The sequence below is a fragment of the Drosophila yakuba genome, chromosome 2R, assembly GCF_016746365.2.
Source record: "Drosophila yakuba strain Tai18E2 chromosome 2R, Prin_Dyak_Tai18E2_2.1, whole genome shotgun sequence".
Classification (NCBI taxonomy): Eukaryota; Metazoa; Arthropoda; class Insecta; order Diptera; family Drosophilidae; genus Drosophila; species Drosophila yakuba.
The window spans coordinates 16,247,177-16,268,445 of NC_052528.2; the positions used below are offsets into that span (position 1 = coordinate 16,247,177).

At 41.3% G+C, this 21,269-nt stretch overlaps 5 protein-coding genes across 5 annotated transcripts; 4 read left to right on the forward strand and 1 right to left on the reverse strand.

Annotated features, from left to right (window-relative positions):
* Positions 1 to 1,760: 1,760 nt before the first annotated feature.
* On the forward strand, positions 1,761 to 2,436 carry LOC6530895 (general odorant-binding protein 56d). Its single transcript, XM_002091711.4, has 2 exons — positions 1,761 to 1,876; positions 1,942 to 2,436. Exons 1-2 carry the CDS (start codon positions 1,778 to 1,780, stop codon positions 2,287 to 2,289), a joined length of 447 nt encoding a protein of 148 aa, XP_002091747.2. The 5' UTR covers positions 1,761 to 1,777; the 3' UTR covers positions 2,290 to 2,436.
* A 2,069-nt stretch (positions 2,437 to 4,505) lies between these two features.
* LOC6530896 lies at positions 4,506 to 5,598 on the forward strand. Its single transcript, XM_002091712.3, has 2 exons — positions 4,506 to 4,615; positions 4,788 to 5,598. Exons 1-2 carry the CDS (start codon positions 4,547 to 4,549, stop codon positions 5,424 to 5,426), a joined length of 708 nt encoding a protein of 235 aa, XP_002091748.2. The 5' UTR covers positions 4,506 to 4,546; the 3' UTR covers positions 5,427 to 5,598.
* A 712-nt stretch (positions 5,599 to 6,310) lies between these two features.
* On the forward strand, positions 6,311 to 6,857 carry LOC6530897 (general odorant-binding protein 56a). The gene is made up of 2 exons (XM_002091713.3): positions 6,311 to 6,393; positions 6,454 to 6,857. The coding sequence occupies exons 1-2, from the start codon at positions 6,334 to 6,336 to the stop codon at positions 6,805 to 6,807; spliced, it is 414 nt and encodes a 137-aa protein (XP_002091749.1). The 5' UTR covers positions 6,311 to 6,333; the 3' UTR covers positions 6,808 to 6,857.
* An 8-nt stretch (positions 6,858 to 6,865) lies between these two features.
* LOC6530898 (general odorant-binding protein 56a) lies at positions 6,866 to 9,702 on the reverse strand. Its single transcript, XM_002091714.4, has 2 exons — positions 7,770 to 9,702; positions 6,866 to 7,579 (listed from the first exon to the last, which is right to left on the reverse strand). The coding sequence occupies exons 1-2, from the start codon at positions 7,827 to 7,829 to the stop codon at positions 7,220 to 7,222; spliced, it is 420 nt and encodes a 139-aa protein (XP_002091750.1). The 5' UTR covers positions 7,830 to 9,702; the 3' UTR covers positions 6,866 to 7,219.
* An 8,244-nt stretch (positions 9,703 to 17,946) lies between these two features.
* LOC6530900 lies at positions 17,947 to 20,372 on the forward strand. The gene is made up of 7 exons (XM_002091716.4): positions 17,947 to 18,437; positions 18,494 to 18,660; positions 18,746 to 19,138; positions 19,207 to 19,383; positions 19,448 to 19,731; positions 19,794 to 19,939; positions 19,992 to 20,372. The coding sequence occupies exons 1-7, from the start codon at positions 18,164 to 18,166 to the stop codon at positions 20,291 to 20,293; spliced, it is 1,743 nt and encodes a 580-aa protein (XP_002091752.1). The 5' UTR covers positions 17,947 to 18,163; the 3' UTR covers positions 20,294 to 20,372.
* The last annotated feature ends 897 nt before the right edge of the window (positions 20,373 to 21,269 follow it).

Sequence of the window (21,269 nt, forward strand, 5' to 3'; positions counted from 1 at the left end):
GCATGCGACATTCCCTCCCGTTCTATCATGTCTGCGATAAAACAGTTTTATTTCTTTTCCCTACAGAAACTTTTTAGGGACAGCGAACTTCTTCGCCAGGTGGAAAAGCTGAAAAAGCTGGAAAAGCTGAATGGGCGACCTCCATCTCCTCGAAATGAAATCAAACTACTTGAGGAGTCAGCCACCGCTTCGTGTTTGCAGTTATTATTGTCTATAAATCGTTGGAAGGTCTCCCTACGATAGGAGCAGTGGGGCATTATACACGATGACATTATGAATTTATTACTATTTAAATATTTTACTTTTGTTATGGCCCTGGCAGGCGACGATGGGCCGCAATAATCGTTCTGACATTTGTTTTCCCTGGCGTGCGTAACTATTTACGAGTTTGCTCCGGTAACTTCGTATCCGAAAGTCGAGAGGGTGACCCAGGCACAGGTATATAGTTTGAGTAGGTCATGAATTATCGATGCTGTCAGCAGTAAATATTGATAAAATATATGAACCAAAGTTCTGGCACGTAGGCATCCACTTTTTGGTATCTGCCTCTATTACCATTATTAAATGATTCGGCCAGTTAGCTGACTTAAACGGTTCCGCCTAAAAAACTAATGCATAAATGTACATACATCAGCAAATCATCCGAATGTCACTTTAATTGTTAATTAGCTAGACATATTTGTGCCAAAAATTAATCAGCAAACCAGTTCAGTTTGATCGTATGGACTTGAGGTTTTGAGACTCATCTGAATATATGGACTTTGATACCGGCACTTGACTTCAAACTTTGGCCCAAACAAAAAAAGCAATACAAATGGGCAGGGGAACAACTGAAAAACTTAAAAACAGGTTTGAACGGTCATCAGTAATTTATTCCATGTAACAGCAGACTTATTTTAGATTTAATTTAACTAAGCTTTCTAATTATTATTAATGAGCAAGTAATATTTTGTTACAGTACCTTATTAGTAAAGGCCAATTATTTTATTATATATATTTTTTTTTGTTATTACGAGGCACAGTTTGTTGTCTACATGAAATGGAAAAATACTTTTGATCTGCAAAAAAACCAAGCCTCTCTCATAGCCCCTTATGACTTAAAGTATATTCGGTAAAATATTTGTAAGATAAAATTGATTTGTTTTTTATTATCTTTTCTCCAAAACTGCCCACTCACGCTTAGCATGCACATTTTTTTTTTAACACCTGCATTAAAAAAACATCGTTAGATTGTATTTCATTTCAAGTTTAAGGTTTTGGGAGTTACGAGTATTGTTAAATCAAATTAGTGGACGTTGACGCTTCGCTGGGCACTCTGACCCTTGGGAAGAACAACACACTTTTTAATCGTTGGAAAATCTAAAACTACAATTAGCACTTACATTATGGCTGTAAAATAATTTCAGCCTTATAATCAGCTTTAGTCGAGTCCGGGGCATTAAGGCCAATTATAGGTATAATTGGAGCCGCATTGAATTTGCTATATATTTACTGATTTGAGTATCGGTTGAACTTTAAACCGGCGAGGCACAAAAAGTGAGTCAGTTTCGGGTTATCAACAAGATCGGAGAGGGCTACAACCAGACAAAACAAAACCTCGAGAACCATTAAAAAAGGCGATTTAAATAAACTAACCGGTGTATTGCCGTGTGTATGTGGAATAATTGCTTATACAGTGTGATCAACGGAGTAGAGCGAAAACAAAATGCGATAATCAAAACAAAACTCTAGCGAAGCTGCATTTAAAAATCGTATAAAAGCCAGATGCTAACAGAATATGGTCAACAGTCTCGATACCAAAGGGTTTTCAACAACATCTCTACCGAAAATGAAGTTCCTCATTGTCCTGTCCGCCATTTTGGCCATGTCATCTGCCGTGAGTATAACTTGCTGATTAAAGGGGGCATATTACTAAGGATATCTCTTGAATATATCTTATAGGAACTACAACTTTCGGATGAGCAGAAGGCGGTGGCCCATGCCAATGGCGCCCTTTGTGCCCAGCAGGAGGGCATCACCAAGGATCAGGCGATCGCCTTGCGAAACGGCAACTTCGAGAACAGTGATCCCAAGATTAAGTGCTTTGCCAATTGTTTCCTGGAGAAGACCGGATTCCTGATCAATGGCGAGGTCCAGCCCGATGTCGTTCTGGCCAAGTTGGGACCCCTGGCCGGCGAGGATGCCGTGAAGGCCGTTCAGGCCAAGTGCGATGCCATCAAGGGAGCCGATAAGTGTGATACTGCTTATCAGCTATTCGAGTGCTACTACAAGAATCGCGCCCACATCTAAGCGCCCAACGAACGCTATTTTATTGTGTGATAATCTGTCTGTGACTTGTTACTTAATTTGATTTAATTCAGTATATCGATTCGTTAAAAAATTATTTAGATCTATAAAGGTTTTGAATAAATATTCGAGCAAATTGTTTTGAAAGTATATAATTCGTTCCTACCGAATACTTAAACCAGAAACTCATGTTACAGTTCGGAAACATATTTGAATTCAAATATTATGGTAAAAGCCTTTGAAATATCTCATGGCATTTGTTAATATATTAAATATGGATGTACAACTTCTTGTAAAAGAACATTTTAGGTGTACCAGCCCAAAGTGATTGAGACTTTAACGAACCTTCCAGGAAAATAACTTTCGCTACCTTATCAACCCCTCACAAAGTACGCTCCTCTTTGTGTCTCAAAGGAAATTAAGAGAGAAATTCTTATACATAATTACTTATGCATATTCGACTTGTCAATGGATGCTTCAATGTATGACCCATTTGCGTTTTGGCCACGCACCCATTTGCATAACAGTGGGCCGTCATTAAGGACCATCCACTGTCAGACCGTCGTCAGTGACTTAAGTCCTTGGTACAGAGCGGCGATCCCAGAGGCATTTGGCCGCTCATGTTTGGCATAAATATTGATGAGCGATGGCAAACTTATTGGCACAAAGACCTGGGATCCTGGGATTCTGGGGAGACTGGGTTACAGGATGCGTGGGGGTCGAGCAAATGAATTGGACACGGCGAGCCGTGTTTTTAAAAGCCCGAATCCAATTAACAAATCATTAAACATTCATTGAGCACGTGTCGCAATTGCATTTACTGGTTCAATATGGATCAGGTGGGCATAGAAGGGACAATTGCTGCGACTTTGGCTTTGCCTTTGGATTTAGCTTTGGGACTTTGGATCGCAGCCAGTGTCCATAATTCATTTTGTCACTTCCTGGGGTCGGTCTGGCTGTCATGTCACTTCCATTTAGCATCCGTTTCAGTTGCAGTTGTCTGCACAAGAGCTGATGGCTGATGGCCTTTCGTGGGCAACCGAACAAACAATCACTGATGCGTTCACTAATGTCTATTAAAAAGGCAGCCCAATCGAAGGATTCCACCCCCCGAGCTAATGCATTTAAGTAGACAGCCATGGCGGCTTGTCAAAGGAGCCAACACGCGTGAGATGCTAGCACATTGATGCTCGACATCAGCCTTTGTCTTGGCCGTCTTGTTTGACTTGTCTTGCCGCCGTTAGTTGGCTCTCAATGGCCAAGGACCAAGGATATCGCTGGTTGAGGCTTTTTGTGCTGGGGTTGAGTGCTGACGCTTTGAGGGGGAGGCTCGCCCTGCGGTTCTCACATTAATGTAATTTAATTTTATAAAAACTTCGCTGCAGGGTGGCTGCCACTGTCTTGTTTCATGCTCCGATGTCTCTCGCTTTTTCTCCGTCCATGTGGTGTTTCTTTGATCTTAAAGACCAATATGTGATGTGGCTGGGGATGTTGCGGTTGTGTTCCCGATTATCAGCACAAGTCTGTGATTAAGTCCGTCAATTAGAGTGGAGCCAAAGAAGTAGGAGTTCTAGAAAACCAGTACGAGTAGCTGTGGCTCAACTAATGTGATTGAATTTGTTTGCAATACAACTTGAATAGCAACGAAGATAATAACTCTATCTTAGAACGGATATGTGTTCTTGACAGTGTCATATATTTTTCCTCATTCAGTTTGTGACCATTACCGTAATCGAATTAAGATTTCAGATTTCAAGGAAAACTATTATTGCTAGCAAAAACAAATTAGTGAATAATTGCTATGATTATTTTAATTAAAATTGCAAACAATGGTTAGCCCGCTTTTTAAACACCTTTATGGAGCAGTACTTAAATGTTTTGTAGATTCATCTAACAAATTGAGCCTAAAACTTTTTGCAAACCATTTTGTATGTGTGTAATTACAGAGGCCATTAAATAAGTCAGATGAGTGTTTTTGTCGAATGCTAATATGACTTCTCACCCGAAATTGCTATTGGCAGTCCACTGATGCATGACACATTATATGCGATGTATCTGGAAATGATTACCTGATGGGTTTTAGCAAGTGAGGCATGAACATGATTTGGTAATCGATTTCAACAACAATTAAACGGCGATTTAAATCGAATTCTGGTCCATGAAGGCGACTCTATAAAAGGCTTTCGTTAAGTCGCGACAGGCTTTATAGTTGCAAAAGTTTTAAAAGTAAATAGTCAATAAATTGTAAAATATTTCTTAAATGTATTTTCGTGCCAGTTTGCTGGCATTGCTTTGCCTCACTCTCACCGAATTCGTTTCTCAAGCATGGGTAATGTGTTTCATATTTTATATATTTGTTGTGAATTCATCTTATGTAGTAGGTAAATATTAAAGAAGGGAAAAGAGTCAAAATTTCGTAAAATGTAAAAGTAACTCCAACTGACATTTTGGAATGCATAGAGCCAGTATTTAATTTGTATAAAAAAACATTTCTTCCACAGACCCGATCGCTTACCGTCTCGCTGAACATGTCCATGACCCGAACCCTGGTTCCAGATCCGCCAAATGGAACGGAGACCAAGCTCAGCCAGGAGATGCTGAGGGCTTGTATGCGTAGGACCGAGATCTCAATGTCGCAACTGAAACTCTTTCACATGAGCCTGATGAACAGTGACTACAATAATGACAACGACATAGCCCCTACGCCAGTTCAATCCATTGGCGATGTGAATAACCTGGGTGATATTGACATCAATGGCAACTCGCAGATGCCATATTTGGATTTGAAGCACAATGAGCCGCTGCAGTGCTTTGTGAGCTGCCTGTATGAGAGCCTGGATCTGGATAGGTACAATGTCCTGCTGGAGGAGGCCTTCAAGAATCAGGTGCAAACGATCATACAGCATGAGAAGTCCGAGATCAAGGAGTGCAGCGATCTTCAGGGCAAAACACGATGCGAGGCGGCCTACAAGTTGCACGTGTGCTACAATCACCTCAAAACTCTGGAGGCGGAGCAGCGCATCCGTGAGATACTCGAACGGACCGAGGCGGAGAACGAGGAATTCGGTCCGGATGGCAGCGATTTTATCGATGGCATCCAGCATTCCGGAGAAGCAATAACCAGCACTAAGCCGGAGTGAATAGCTGGGTATTTTTCGGCCCCCAAGCCTTGTCGGTGTTTGTTTTATCAAAAATTCACTTATTTATTAAATGTATAGAAATTGTAACTTAATCAACTTTTGGGTGTTTCAAAATTATTAAATAAAAAATTAAAGTTTTGCATTTTAGCGTTATTAGTTTTAACACCGTAAATATATATGTTTAAATTATTTTTCTTCTTCCCTTATCTGTGAAAAACCGAATACCATAAATTCAGGCCCCACTTTTTTTTAAATTATTAAAAAGTTTCATAGTATAGTTTTGGGCTGATGGAAGGTAAACTAATGTAATGATTTGAATGTAAAAAGATCTGAATGGCTTTAAATATTTCCAAAATACATAAAAGTAAATAAGTAATACAAATTTCACAATCAGGAACCAAAAAAAAAATATATTGTATTATTATATACTTCATACGGATTTTAGTGCCAGAACAGAAAATTGTAATGTTTTCTTTAATTCAAGCTTTAAGCCAATTGTATATCGCATAAAGAATTTTCTTAAAAACTAAATCATATAAAATTCTTTCCAATTTCTTGAAAACTAAATTCTTTCCAATTGAACAAGAACTAATCTTAGAACAAGAAAAACTATTCCACACACAATAAAATAAGATAAAGTAAATAATTCCAAAGTCCAAACAAAGCTCACTGACCCGCAAGATTATTTTAGGCGTAGGTGATTTCACGCCTGCTGGTTGAAAAGCGAAAATTGTTTCGAAATTAAAAAGAACACAGTTTAAAATGAAGCAATTTTATTAATTGAATTTAAATAAAAATAATAACTTGATTGGCAAAATTTAGGGTGCAACTTAAAAATTTTTACGAGTATTTAAGCCATATTACTGTGAACGATATTCAGTTCGACAGTGAATGTTGCTTAGTAAAGATGAAAGTTATCTACTTGTTGGTTGTATTCCTAATTTTCGCTCTAAGCGAACTAGCAGCGGTAAGTTATCAGAATTTTTTAAGATAATGTATCCCTTTATTAATAAATGGATTTAAACAGGGCCAGTCAGCTGCTGAATTGGCAGCCTACAAGCAAATGCAACAGGCCTGCATCAAGGAGCTGAATATCGCTGCTAGTGATGCCAATTTGCTGACCACCGACAAGGCGGTGGCCAATCCCTCGGAGTCGGTAAAATGCTATCACAGCTGCGTCTACAAGAAACTGGGCCTCCTGGCTGATGATGGCAAGCCCAATACCGATAAGATCCTCAAGTTTGCCCAGCTCCGTTTCAGCAGTCTGCCGATGGACAAGCTAAAGACTTTGCTTACCAGCTGCGGAGCCACAAAGTCAGCCACCACCTGTGACTTTGTCTACAACTATGAAAAGTGTGTAGTTAAGGGTATTAGTGCCTAAATTTGAAACAATAAAGCAGTTTGGAAGTGTTCAACGCACTCAATGATTAATAGCATGATTTGGTGCACTCCATACGTTTAATTATGCACATTGAAAACGCCGAGTGAACGGACTTACACATGAATATGGATTATAATCTGCTTACGTTAAACAGGGCTTGAAATCCTCAATTAAGCTGTGGCAAATTGCTCCCTTCCTCTTCTGATTCAGAATGATACACTTGTTCATTAAAATTAATTATTTGGGAAGGCATTAGCTTGCTTGTTCATTTAGGAATTTAAAGAAGCCTTCGAGTCATATTCCAAACTATATAGAGCACACAGGCAAGTTTCATTTAAAATAGAATTTTATTTAAATGATATTCCTATTTTTTCCGAATCACAATTTGCCATGGTTCAACTCCCAAACTTCCTTAGGCCTTAGCCTCCGGGGCGGGCTTGAAGCTCTCGAAGCATTCGTGCAACTTGGCAGCGGTGTCGCACTTGTTCTCGCCCTTGATGCTCCTGCACTTCTCCAGAGCCTCCTTGGTCTTCTCCTCGCCAATGAGACCGCCCAGTTTCTCCAGGACCACGGACTCCTGCAGCTCGCCGTCCTTCAGGGTGCCGACCTTCTCGAAGAAGCAGTTGGCGAAGCACTTGATGTTCTCCGTGGGGTTCTTGAAGTCCTTGGCCTTGACCTTGGCACTCTCCTCCTCGGTCAGTTTGATTTCGGCGGCGCACTGCTCATGATGCTGCTTGGCCAGATTCTTCTGCTCTTCGCTCAGATTAATGGCCTAAGAACAAATTTAAATTTAAAGTTTAATTTTTTATAAACATGTCTTTATCCCGTTCACACACCAAAGGATATAAGAGACTTTCAGGCTTTACATTTACAGCCAGTCAGGATCATTAGCTTATAAATATTATATCATTTAGGGCAGGGACTTATAGGACTTAGTGTTCTTAGCTTAAGTTCAAACTCACCGATCCAGCAGCCAGAGCCACAAAAAGGGCACTCAAAGCGATCACGAAGTAGGAGTTCATGTTGAGTATAACTTGGATTGCTAGAACGTTTGGAGAAGTTCTGATGTCTATATGGGATGCGATCGCTGCTTTTATACTCGTCTATGCGGCAAATAAAAGCCGGTTTCTCTTTATGGCCCCGGGCACTGATCCAACTAAGCCCAGCTGATGGCTTTGCTTTTTGACTTTTCATTTTTGTTTTGGTTTTTGGTTTTAGATTTCTGTTTGCTATCTCTTCCAATTCCTTTGGTGTCTAGTTTTTTTCTATTTTGTTTGCAAACCTGGCCAGTACTTTCGTCTGTTTGTGGCCCGCGGGCAGGTAGACAATCTGAAGTTATGGTCGCTATGAAAGCATGGTTCATTAAACCGCCTTCTACCTCTCCAAACTGGGGGAATCGAATCAATTATACAGATAGAACGCAGACGTGGTACAGACAGGGACGCCGCAAGTGGTCTCCAGATCGTAGGTCGCTCAAGTTACCTCGACTGGTGTTGGAGTTGGAGTTGAAGTTGGGATTGTGGCTGCTCACTCATTATCGCTGCACTCTATCAAAAACTTTCCACTGCTGCCCCATACCAGGTGGCAGATCCCAAGCTAAAGGCACAATAACCAACCGACAAACGCTCCCCAGTCGGATTCTGATTCAGATATATATCTATGTATTATGGGCGGAGAGGTGTGGCCAGGCGCGTATTGAAAGTTGAGAAGCGTAAGGAGACAGACGACGACGACGACGGCAAAGTTTTTTCATTTGAATCCTATTATTTCAGCGTAGTTGTAATCTTATTATCCACGAGATGACAGCAAAATGACATTTAGAAAATTTCACGCTGTGTGAAATGTACAAAAAGAAAATGCGGGAATGCAGGAAAGTCAGTGCGTGTGGGTGGTGTTGCTGATGTTGATTCTGATGCTGAAACTCAGACTTAGGTTGAGGCTGAAGCTGATGGAATCGAGCCGGAGTCGGAGTCGGATCCAAAGTCGTGGCCGGGATACGGAGTTTCTGATTGGGACTGCGTACTGTGGCCAAGGCATCCCTTCTCCCCTTCTGAAAAAACCTTCGTCTACTTCTTTGAGTCGGGCGTGTTTTTCACAAGTTTTCCACTGACTTCTTTGGCTGTCGCTGCCTTCCTTTTAATTTCAATTCTGACATTTGTTTGTCTGCTGTCAAAATAAAGTAGCTTTGGCGCTAAAGAAATAAACCATAAGATTGCGATTGAAAATTTTCCAACGCACACGCAGACACCACACCACACCCCCCATACCACCCCCCTGACCAACCAGTGGCTGAAAACTTTTCGCTCTGACGCAATAATAATAATAAACTAAAGCTTGTTTGACTTCTCCGCAAATGCTTTGAAATCCTTGTGTGGTAATCTTAATTCAATTTGCTTGTGGTGGGGACAGTCGACTTGAGTGATAAACTCTGGCGTTACACATGCAAAGATTGTTTGTTTGGGAGTATGAAAAAAACCTGAAAATTTAATCTGAAAACTTTATAAAAATAATGATTTCTAAGGAGAGTAAAAGCATTTGCAGGAATGTTTACAGGTGGGAATTACTTTCTTTGTTGACATTCTTTTGAACGTAAGCTCTTTGTTAAGTTTAGCATTTTATAAACAGACCATTTTTAAAGTCAGATGGTAAGTTAAAACAAATGACATTCAAATACGTAGCACAGCATGTTTTATACAAATAAAAGTGAATCTTTTCTACAAATGGTTAAAGGTGCTTCATTGAAATATCTAGACAAACAGGATTAATTTCTCAAAATTCGTACATTCTTTTCAGAGTTTCAGAATCATTAACAAGGCAAAAATGTAATATTTGTTTAAGCTCATTTCTAATGAACCAGAGCTGCGCTAGGGATGGCTATCCCTATAGAGCACAAGGCAAAACCATGAAGACCATAATCAGTCTACAAGCCCCCCCACCCTTCGTCCAATGCCGCCCAACTTCAGCTAGAAATTAAGTACAATTTTCATTTTAAATTAAGCTGCCACGGCATCCCCGCAGAGCAGATCCTGCTCAGCTTTCGACGTCATTAATCACCACAGAACACAGAACGCAGAACTCAGAACCCAGAAGCAACACCAACATGCCGGCCAAAGAGCATTTGTCAGAGACTTTTGGGTTACTTTCTTCGGTGGGGTGAAGCATTTTCTAATCGCCCCCATGCAAAGCAAAAAAAAAAAAAAAGGAAACAGAGTTGGAAAAAGTTACGCCCAAGAATCAGCCAGTGTACACATGTCAGGGGGTCTGGGAAAATCCCCCCCAACTATGAAAACTCCTGACGAAGGCCCCACCTGTCTGAGTTTTATTTCTGTGAGAAAAATGGTCGCTAAATTTGCGTGAAAAGGCAAATAATTTGAAATTCCCAGGGGTTCTAAATAAGTAAATTTAAATTGCATTTGTATGCGTTCAAAAATTTGTGCCTTTCCCTTCTTTATTTTTTTGAGGGGCCTGGAAGAGGAGGGCTTGTGTGTTTTGGCCATAGCAAGTTTTTGTTTGCCACTGTTGCCGTTGTAAATTTGCGTGTCAAAAGCGACGAGGTGAAGGTTTTCCGCTTAATTTTTTTCCTTCTTTTTTTTTTTTTTTTTGATGTTTCGCATATGCGGAAGGAAGTTTTCCCCCCACCCCACAAAAACACCCATGGCTGGTTTGCCGACATGTCTATGTGTTTGGCCAAATGTTAATGTCCTTATCAGCGCTTCAGCATTTTTACATGTGTCCGCATTTGAAATATGCGGCAATGGTAAATGTTTTTCTGGCACTTTGCATGCACCCATATATACATATACATATGAAGGAAATGCAGAAATGGGGTTGGGGATTTTCTTTTTGCCGCTCCTGTTGCCGCTTCCGCTGCAGCTGATGTCAAGTGTCAAGTGTCGGACAGTTGAAGTTATTTATTATAACGACAATTACACCAAAACCTACCAACAGCTGGCCAACAGCTCACGTCAGAGGGTTCTGCGGGTTTTCTATGGCCATAATTACATTTCCCACGACTCTGCGAGCGAATGGAAATTAGAAAATGCCAAAAAACGGAAACGGAAGTGAGCGAACTTCGCGTTCGTGTGTGCCATGTGTGCTTTCTTATTGCCACTGCCACGCCCGTTCCGCCTCCCACACACACACATACACATGTACATGCACACAAGTCCTTTTATCGAGTTTCCGCATCCATCGTCTCAATCGAAATCATCCTATACCCCGAAATCGGTGAAATTTGCTAATGTAATGATGCTTAAAAGTGTTTCGAAGTATTCCTTTGCCTTGTTTATTTTTATTTAAATGCCAGCATGTGTGGGGGCGTTTGATTGAATTGAAAATGCTTTTGCCAAAAAATTTCATTCAACTCCGATGGCTGTCTGCTCTCGTCTACGGCTCCGCCTTTCCTTTTCTTCTAGTTTAGCATTCAAGGGTTGAGGCACGTTGCGAATAATTTGCTAAATGGCTTAAAGCAAGTTACGGGACGAATTGAAATGCTCAAAAGCCGAACGAACACATTAATAGCCACACTGGACGTGGAGTTTGATGTTGGCAAAATCTCTGTCTAGTAGCTACTGGGGTATTTTTGCATCGCACATAAATTGCTTTGCCACTTTTATTGCTGTTAATAAAATTAAACTTACATTAACAACGCAAATGAGTAAGACGTTTTCGGGGGGAATCCCAATTCAAATGGATTGAGTTGTCGTGAGAAACAAATTTATTTATGAGATACCCTCAATCATAAGGGTAATTATACTTACCTCACGTACAAGTTTATTCTAATATTTGTTAGATATTATCTAATAAAGTTTAAGCAAAATTAGCAAACACAAACATCAGAAAAATATCTTATCGTAATAGAAATATGTACATTTATAGTTAAGGGTCAAGCAAAACCACAGGTACACAAAGTTATCTTAAAAGTTAATAGAAGAATGCAGCATTTGTGTCAGTTTTTCTTGCCTATTTTTATAGAAACTTACAAATATCTTCTAAGCACTCCAATAAGCTATGATACCACCGTTAATAAAGGTCTTTGGAATTCTATGACACCACAATTAGTTGGTAGAAATGATCACTATAAAATGCCATCTGCAGCCAGTGGCATTTGAGCAGCTTTAGCGCCACTTCAACGATTCATTTTGAGCCACTCGAGCATGTCGATACACACACTTGTGGCCAAGGATCTCAGCTCCCAAGGACTCTTTCCTTTGGCTAAGTTCAATGCCATAAGTCGTCGCAGCGACGACTTGGTGGTTTCCTTTTTTTTTTACGGTGCTTTTGTGGCTCTAATTCCATGTTTTCTGTGGGCATACTTAACGAGCGCCTGCTGTGCCACTCCAGCCACTATAATATGCCAAATTAAAACTTTAACTAGCGCGCCGAGAGTCCTACAGCGTCAGCATAAAGAGCAAGTGCAGCACAGCCAGCGACAGACTGTCATCATTATCATTAAGAGACACACACACACACCCGCCGCGTTTTCGTTTTCGCACCTTATCCTGCGCTTATGGCACTGAGAGAAATGCATTTAAAGATGAATGGTTAAAATCAAAGATTAATTTGTACAATAGTATTTCCACATGACTCAGACAAGCAATTTACTATCAAAACAGCAGAAATATATTCTAATAAAAGTTTTAAGGCTCATATTAATTTTAAATTAATTAATTGCCTTTTTACAAAAAGTTACTAAGGTTCAAATTAGAAGTTTGTTATTTTTAAATGAATATTATTTGTGAATTTATTATTTGTAAATGAATATTATTTGTGAATTTATTATTTGTAAATGACCACACGATTTCTGTCAGTGTGCTGGTGCTGCTTTGGTCGTATTATTGTCGCTGTAGTTGGCACTGGAGTGGCCGCATGAAACAGTCGCCCAAAACTGACACAGTCGCTGGAAAGTTGGAAGGGGTGGGAAAAGCTCGACGATGAGGTGCAGCTTCCGTTGCAGTTTGTTTTTCCTGCTACTCGCAGACGGCTTAGTGGCATAAGCATCAGCATCAGCATAAGGACGAGTGGGTGTGGCATGCGATGGGAGTGCCATGCCGCATTAAAAACAAAACGAAGGCGTTAATCTTTCCAGCAAACCTAGTCCGTCTACATAACTCGGCGTGCACTTTGGCCTAACATAATTTATGCACTGCAACTAGACAGAAACTATGCGAAAGGGGGCGTGGCACCGCTCAGTAGCATACGTAATTACACACTTCGGGATAATGCCAGCAGCGTTAGTGGCAGCCACTTTGCATCATTGTGCATGTGAGTGTGAGGCACAGGAAATGAAGCAGGAAAGGCAAAAAACAATCAAGAATGCTGAATAAATAAAGTCAGGAAATTGTATACAAGAGCCAACAAGGGGCATTAAATCGCATTGTCTCCATGGAAAATAATTCAGGTGTTGAGAAATGAAAGCCCCTTAAATGATTACTAAGACATGTCAGAAATGTAACTAACGCTTATTGCGATAAAAATGTTGTGGAAAATACAATGAAATATTAAGAGCCACAATTATGTTATCTTCATGGCATTTTAAATCTTTGCCTTCTGATATTTTTACAATTGCTTCCAATAAATTTGCATCTATACATGAAACTGTCTATTAAATAATTTCTTGTTTAGTAGCACCTGAGATTGTGTTTTGATTGACAACCTTTATAAGTAGCGATAAAATGGTTCGAATTCCCAATCAGCACTTAACAAAACTGTTTTCGGTCATTGAAAGCCATCGAAACAGTAAACTTTAGCAGGGTCTTAAATTGCGTGTCTATCGGTGGAGAACAATCCAAATGTTCCACAATAGACATCCAAACCCTTGAGCTTTATTCGAAGCACTAACTAAGCCTCCGATTTTGCTCTCCGATTTTTCCAATTTCACTCAATATACCGACGCATGCGTGTGGTAGTACCACCTGGAAACGCCACGAGGGAAAATGGCGCCACTGTGCCAGGAAAACTCTCTGCTACTCTCATTTCTCAGCTATAACACGATTTTCTCTCTTTGGCGCTCTCTTCTTTCACCAGCTGATGGCCCGAAGTTATTGCTAACATCGCGCCTCCGTCGCAGAAAAGCGTGCTTCGGTTTTTCCTTTTAGGTCTTCCCTTGACTGTTTTCCGCTGCCTTTCGTGAAAATGCCTTGGGTTGAGTTGAGTTGAGTTTTGGGTTCGAGGTTTAAGGTTGGGTGTTTTTCGGGGTTGGGTGACCGGGAGCAGCGACTCTTTGTTGCTTTTGTTTGCCACTCTGCTGCCGCTCCTGCTCCTGCTTCTCCTACTGCTTTCAATTCAATTTTTCGCCAGCTGTTGTGCTTAATTTGAACTTTAAGCATTTTCCTTGTTGTTGTTTGGGAATTTCCGGCTTTAATGCGGCATTTCTGCGGCTGGGCGACGAAAACAGCTCAATGTGAATCGGAAAATGAAGAGTAGGCAACCGATTTTGCAACGTTGAGTAGTCCTTTGTGGGTCAAACCAGTCGGCCTTTTAACCGCTAATGAAGACTTATTTCGCAACACAGCAAAGGCAATGCACTTATTTATGGTTAGGCCATAGTATTTCCCATCCGAAATATGGAGCAGTTGACAGTATAAATAATGTGTTCCTTTGCCAGAATTTATGGCACTTGTATGTCTTCTGGTCTTCGGCATCCACTTGGCTGCTATAAATTAGAGCCACCGACCAGTCCGACCTTAAATGCGAAGTGCGTGTGTGCGTACGGCCACAGGACACCCACCTCCAACCACAGCCATCCACTCCTCCCCCTACCCCCAAATACGTACACACACACTCGCACACACACACACACGCATTCCCGACACGCAACAAAACACACAGATACCATTGTATTATGGCAGCGGCTTTTGAGGTTTTAAAGCGTTTTGAGGTGACACATAATGATTAGCCAGCCATTAATTGCTTAGCACTCGAGGCACTCGATTACACTAATTAGGCGTCTTATTAACCTTAAACACATACACAGTTGCGTTACATCCTTGAGGCAATCGTATTTATTCCGTGAAGGTCCTTAAAACAACTATGTATATTAAATTCCTCTATAAATTCTTAGGAAATTGTGCAGAAACAGCAGCAGGGACGAGGAGGTCCGTGGTGATGATGTGGCGGTCCATGGTGATGTGGCGGACCTCCATGGGGACCTCCATGATGCGGCGGTCCACCATGATGTGGTCCTCCATGTCCGTGTCCGTGGCCTCCAGGTCCTCCAGGTCCTCCGTGTGGTGGTGGCATTATTTAGATATTGGCGCTAACTTCGAACAACGTGCGAATGGATCCAACTCTTATAGGCAACTAAATCCATATTGTCAGCGCAAATCTAATCAAGACTTGCCTCATAAAGACAACGACTATCTAATCTGTATGGTTTAGCTTGCTAATCGATAGAAGTGTTTGTTAGCACAAACATTGGTATATTGTGATGACCATGGCGATGAGTAAGGCCTTGTAAATGCCTGAAGCTGAATTAGTCATGACAAATAAAATGAGGAAAACCCCTCTAAGGTCTCCAACTGAGATAACCATATGTACAATTCTATTTGACAGCCAATCTTTTAAAAGGTGCGTCTACTTTCGGCAAGCGATAAGATAAAACTTCTAAAACTATAGAATGTATTTTACATTTGGCACTTTGTGAAATGTACCAATAGATTGCCGCTATTATACGTTTAAAGATTCATTATTTTTTGAGGGTAACATAGCAAAAGTGCTTTGGGATTCCTAAATAATAAAACCCTAGAGATAACAATGGTAATCTATTCCAAGGTATTTTCAGTTTTATAAAAGGTTTGTTGGAAAAGCGATAAGATATGGCTTTTAAATTATGCGGAATTCTGTGTATACCCAATCGATCAACACTATTCTATGGAAATCCAAATAAGAATTCGAACGTTCTTGGAATACAAGATTTATTAGCTTTCTTCCGAAACCAAAACTCGATTGTTACTGCATGTACTGCCTTACCAATCAACCCAATAGTACTTAATAATCGTGGAATGCCAACATTCCACCAATCTGATTTTGTCAATTTGCCATTGAGATTGCTATAGTGCAACTGCAAGTTCATGCGAGTGGAGCAACTTGATTTTAATTCCTGATAAAGAAAAGGCAGTCGTGGCCATGTAACTATTTACTTTCCCCATGACATGACCCAGAAAAGTATGGCGAAAATTCGCAAAGCCAAGTGCAGGCGCACATACGGCACAAGAAATCGGAAGGCAAGGAGCAAGACCAATGGCTTGGCTTTTTGAATTCAATTAATTTTATCTGCATCAGTTTTCCCTTATAATCGCATCACAGGGCGGCGCTCACATGCGAAACGGAAAACGGCTAAAAGGACTAAAGGACATAAGGACGCAAGGACGCTTTCCCCGAAAAAGGACCGCAACTCGTAAAATATATAAAGTCATTGCAAAAGCCAATTTGTATATCAGCGCTGGCGGCTGAGGCCCGGCGATTATCAAACTGCGAAACTTACTTAAAATGCCCTCAAAAGTTGGGGGGGTTTTCCATGCCCAATGGAATGCCGATGGGTGTGGGGGTGGGGGGCGAGTTGGCCCTGCTTTCATGGTAACAATTACATTTCACAGATTTTCGTTTGGGGTCGCGTGTGCCGTTGCATGTTGTTGGTGCGGCCGCATTCGCGTCCGCTTTTCGCGTCCTTTATTTCGGGCTTAAAGGAGCTTACATTATCGCCGGGTTGGCAAAAGGCAAAACCCACACACACACCGGCACACCGTCAGGCGAATTTCCACTGGGCTGATGTGCGACGTCTAAATATGAGAATGTTGTGTGAAAATGTTTAAAATCCACGCGAGCCTCTCCGAGCGCAAATGCTTAGCACGCCATAAGTGTCAGCCAGCCATGATTGCCTGCGGTTTTCCCAGTGTATTTTCCCGCCTGGTCTATATGTGGATACAGTTGCGGTCAAATAAATAAATGCTTAAAAAACAAACTAGTAAGCTTACTTACTTACTTACTTACTTACCTATAGTTTTGACAAAGAATTTCAAAAACTTATATTTATAAATTGCATATATGATAAATACATTTAGATTTCCTATTAATTAATAATTTGTATGCATATCAATGATAATTTATATTCGTCGTAGTTTTTTTGTGTTTTAATATTTGTGGAATTTTTCGAAAAGTTTTAAAATCTCCTATAAAGCTGATGGCAGCTGTATATGTGCGGGTTTTAGTCCTTTGGCCAAGGAGTGGCCACTTTTGCATACCTCCCCCTGAAAATAGCGTGGCGGGCGCTAAGAAAGGAAGTAAATAGTGGAAAAGGCATAAATAATAGCAAATAATACGGCGACAATGCGCACAAATTTGCCGCTAAAGTGTAGTCATTGTCGAGGGCAAAAAAAAGGAGGAAAAAAATTGAAAAAGGAGTCCTGTGCGTGAGCTAAGCCACAGGACTTGCCTTAGCTTTTTGCATGATTTCGCTGTTTAAATTTATTACACATTAGATTTATGATCGCGTTGAGTTGCCCCTACATTCCCCTACACACTCCCACACACTCCACCGCTTATCACTGCCCTTTGTGGTGGCTTTAATTTCATTGTTACAACTTCTATTTGAACTGGGTGTGAAGCATAATTTATTGGTGGCCGTGTGGCGAGTTTGTGCGAGTTTTTAAGTGATTTCTTTCGCTCGGGTGCCACTGGGCATGCACAATTATTGGGTGGCCTGTGCCACTTCTGTCACTCGCCTTGCGGTCAAATTTCCACAGCGGTTTTCCCCCCCAGTTTTCCCCTAGTTTACACATTTAATCACTGGTTTTGGATAGCCTTGCGTGGCTTTTAAGCGCTTATTAGAAGTGTGACAGAATTCGAAGTTGAAGAGGAAACGGAGACGCCCCCTCACTTGCCACTTCCATTTGACACACACGAAGGCCCACACTAATAATATGGGCGGGAACCAGCATTAGTTGTGCCTCGGAGCACAAACAGTTGTGAATAAATGAAAACTTTGATCAAAATAGGAAAACAAATCATTCAATACTTTTTAGGTAATATAGGAGAAAAGAGGACTAACAGCCAAAATAGTTTAAAGAGAACCTAATATGTTCTCATACTTAGTTTTTAGTAAATCATAGGGAACTACGAATTTACTTTCTCTTAAAATATTGATCTTATTCACCACCTATCATACAAACAGATTACATTCCTTTCACCCCACATGTGTTTTAAACTTTATTAAATTTATAGTAAACTTACCATCCGACTTTTATTAAAACTTTACCACAAGTTGTACACTCTTCTCACTTCAAAAGCGCGAAAACGCTACCCAAGTGAATTTTGGCATAGATCTATATAGTAAAACTACAAAGTAAAAGAAGCCACAATGACGTCGATTGTGGAGATGCCAAAGGCAGGTTTGGAAGGAGCCTTACCACCATGGATGAAGATCGACTGGTCGGACGAGGTGCTCCACGACATCTACCGGGATTGGGGAACCTACTACTCCCGTCGCCGGCGGGAGAATTTCGCTTTGCACTATCTGAACAAGGCACTCGCCTTGGAGCCCACGGATCACATGACCCTCTACAAACGATGCCAGAGCAAGAGGAAGGCTGCCCAGATGCTGGGCGCTCTGGACGACAGCCGGGCAGCTGCCAGTGAGTATTTCCAGGATTTGGAAAGGACTATTGCAATGATTTTTATAATTTTACAGAGCTGGCACGCAGCGTGGATGGCGAGGAGAAGGCCATAATCAATCTGGATATTTGCGATGTACTCTACGAACTGAATCAGTTTGAAAACAGCAAGGCTGAGATGCACAACAATATGAGAGTCTTTATTGGTAATAAAAGAAAGAGCTTCGAGCAGCGTCAGTTGGTGGTATGTTGCTATATCATAAATAATATATATATATATATATATATAATATCTTTATTAAATAAATATGCCCCATTTTTACACCTAGGTGGATGGCGTGATCAAAGATGTGACTGGTGAGGCTATGTCGGCGTTCTTTACAAAGAATCTGAAGACCGTCAGCATTGTGCACGATTTGATCAAGGAGAGGGAAAGGGTCGACAATCGACCCTTGTGGAAGATACTGAAGGAGCAGGGCAAGTGCGATGTGCAGAGTATTCCGGAGGTGCCGGAGGAGATGCTCTCGCCCATGGAGATTGCGCGTCGAAAGCGGGCCTTTAACATCTTCCATCAGAGCTACATAAACGACTCCTGGATCGATGTGCTCTTCATGAAGATGCTGTGCAAGAACCGAAACCTTTTGCTGCCCCAGTGCAGGGAGTCCTCCTACTTCCTGCAGCTGCTTTCCACCAAGCAATACGAGATCGTTCGCAAGTTTATGGTAAGTTGGATATACTTGGGAATTTTAGTCATTGGTCTTAAGCCGGGTTTTCTTTTCGCTATTTGCAGAAAATGCTGCAGTCCCGCTCGCCACTTTACCTGGTCAATTACCTGAAATACGGCAATAAAGCCATGTCGGACAAATATCGCGAGGCCTACCTGTTCCGCGTACAATATCAGACACATCGCAACATGAACCAGGCTCTGAAGGAGATTAGGGCACTTCGCAAGGCCAAGAAGGTTCAGGTGAGTGCTTATAAAATTGATCTAGTAATTATAGATAGTATTAAACAACCCAATTTATTCATAGCAATTGGCGAAATTCGTGGAGGAACTAATGGGCACGTATGTGGTCCTGAAAACGGCACGTGTGATGTGCTGGAAATTCGAGTTCCTTAACGAGGTGTACAACACCATGGCTTTGACTTTGGCCGAGCAGCTTCGAGTGCCCAAAGGATTCACGCCACATGGCAGCAATGCCATACTTAGGCTGCTCCGTCTGCCAGTGGAAAGGGTGAAGGATTTTGTTCCTGTGACATTTGGAGATAGAGCACCAGAGCCGGAGGGCAACGATCCAGCCACTAATAGAGCCAAGTACAAAAGAAATCCTTAAAGTCGGAGTAATAAGGACTTCTTTAATGTTTCTTATATTTCAGGAGGTTAACTGCGCGCCTGGAACATCGAATGGTCTTTGCCAAGTACTCAATCGAGAAGTGCTATTTGTTGCATCAGATTTCGCAGTCTTATTTGGACCAAGGACGTCATTCTGAGTGCACTTATAATGCACGCAAAGCAATCAAAGGTAATTTTTGTTAAGTAAACAAAAATGTAATATTGGTATAAATTTTTTTTAGAGAGCAAGAACTGCAATAGCAATCTCTGGAAGTTCCTCAGTGTGGTTCAGATAGTCAAGGCCAATGCCATTCTGCACAAGCTGGAGCAGACGAAGGAGGCCCTAGAAGATGCCCTGCCCATCGCCACATTTCTGAATGCTCCAGAGTTGGTTCTCTTCATAGAGAACTGCATGGCCTGCAATACGGAGGATTCCATTAATAAGCGGGCCACCCTAATGCAGGCTCGACGGGTGAGCAAGTCCGAATCTGTGGCCACCCACTCGCTGGTCAGCGCCCAGGATATCGAATCCCGAGAAGGTTGACATTAAATACTTCATTATATTCCATTTGTTGTACTATTTTACAGTTAGACAAAAAAAAATAAATGACAATTAACACAAATTTCGATTAAACTTGTTACTAAATAAATATTGTATATTTAAAGAGAGTAAGTAAACGTGCTCGTGAAACGTAAGTGATTTCGTTCATTAACATTTCTATTTAAACTAAAGTTTAGTCCACGTAATGTTCGTAATGCATTTGCTATCTTCATGACCAGCAATAAAATGGCGACGTGTGATTAAAACTTTTACTTTGGCCCACATTTTAAGCAAAGGCTCTGAATGAAAGCTCACACACACTAACCTACGCACACACACACACATACATATACCTGGCGAAAGGAGTCGTAAAAATTCTATCAACTCGATTAAATTATAACAAGTGGATTTTCATGTTTTTGTGCCGCATTTATGTGTTTTTATTGTGCTAATTTTATGCCAGTCCTGGTGGCGCGGCGAACACCTCAAGAAGCAGCTCCTTTTGCTCCTTGGGCAATTTCGGCAGAAAGCGTGTATGTGTGTGTGTGTGTATGTGTGCAGATAGGAACCTGGTGGCACCTGCAATAATACTTGGCACACATTTAGTGGCAGCGGCAGCATTTAGTGGCACACTGCGGTCGCAGGATCCAACGACGAAGTTCATTCTTGGGACATTTCCACTCTGGCTTTCCCCGCTGCCGCCGTCGCACTTGGCAAAGTTTTTGGCCTTCATCCTGCCGCTTGCCACGTTTTTTACCAACCACCCAACCGCCCACCTGCCCACCTGCCACCGATTGCCTACACGGTTCGGTAGCCTCGGCTCGGCTTTTGTCTTATCAAAGTTTTTGGCGCGCATGTGTTTATGCCACAAATGGCACTTTTGCGGCAGCGCATTTTATTTTTTACTGCCACTTTTCGCCATTTTGCTTTATCATTTCTATACGTTAGTGTATATATTATATGTGGCCATACAGAAACA

Excerpts from the sequence above, each read along its gene's own strand:
- LOC6530897 (XM_002091713.3), top strand. The coding sequence starts at position 6,334 with ATGAAAGTTATCTACTTGTTGGTTGTATTCCTAATTTTCGCTCTAAGC. Across the intron at positions 6,394-6,453 it reads CTCTAAGCGAACTAGCAGCG|GGCCAGTCAGCTGCTGAATT; the intron begins GTAAGTTATCAG and ends GGATTTAAACAG.
- LOC6530898 (XM_002091714.4), bottom strand. The coding sequence starts at position 7,829 with ATGAACTCCTACTTCGTGATCGCTTTGAGTGCCCTTTTTGTGGCTCTG. Across the intron at positions 7,580-7,769 it reads TGGCTCTGGCTGCTGGATCG|GCCATTAATCTGAGCGAAGA; the intron begins GTGAGTTTGAAC and ends ATTTGTTCTTAG.
- LOC6530896 (XM_002091712.3), top strand. The coding sequence starts at position 4,547 with ATGTATTTTCGTGCCAGTTTGCTGGCATTGCTTTGCCTCACTCTCACC. Across the intron at positions 4,616-4,787 it reads AATTCGTTTCTCAAGCATGG|ACCCGATCGCTTACCGTCTC; the intron begins GTAATGTGTTTC and ends TTTCTTCCACAG.
- LOC6530895 (XM_002091711.4), top strand. The coding sequence starts at position 1,778 with ATGGTCAACAGTCTCGATACCAAAGGGTTTTCAACAACATCTCTACCG. Across the intron at positions 1,877-1,941 it reads TTTTGGCCATGTCATCTGCC|GAACTACAACTTTCGGATGA; the intron begins GTGAGTATAACT and ends TATATCTTATAG.
- LOC6530900 (XM_002091716.4), top strand. The coding sequence starts at position 18,164 with ATGACGTCGATTGTGGAGATGCCAAAGGCAGGTTTGGAAGGAGCCTTA. Across the intron at positions 19,139-19,206 it reads AGATCGTTCGCAAGTTTATG|AAAATGCTGCAGTCCCGCTC; the intron begins GTAAGTTGGATA and ends CGCTATTTGCAG. Across the intron at positions 19,940-19,991 it reads TGCACGCAAAGCAATCAAAG|AGAGCAAGAACTGCAATAGC; the intron begins GTAATTTTTGTT and ends AATTTTTTTTAG.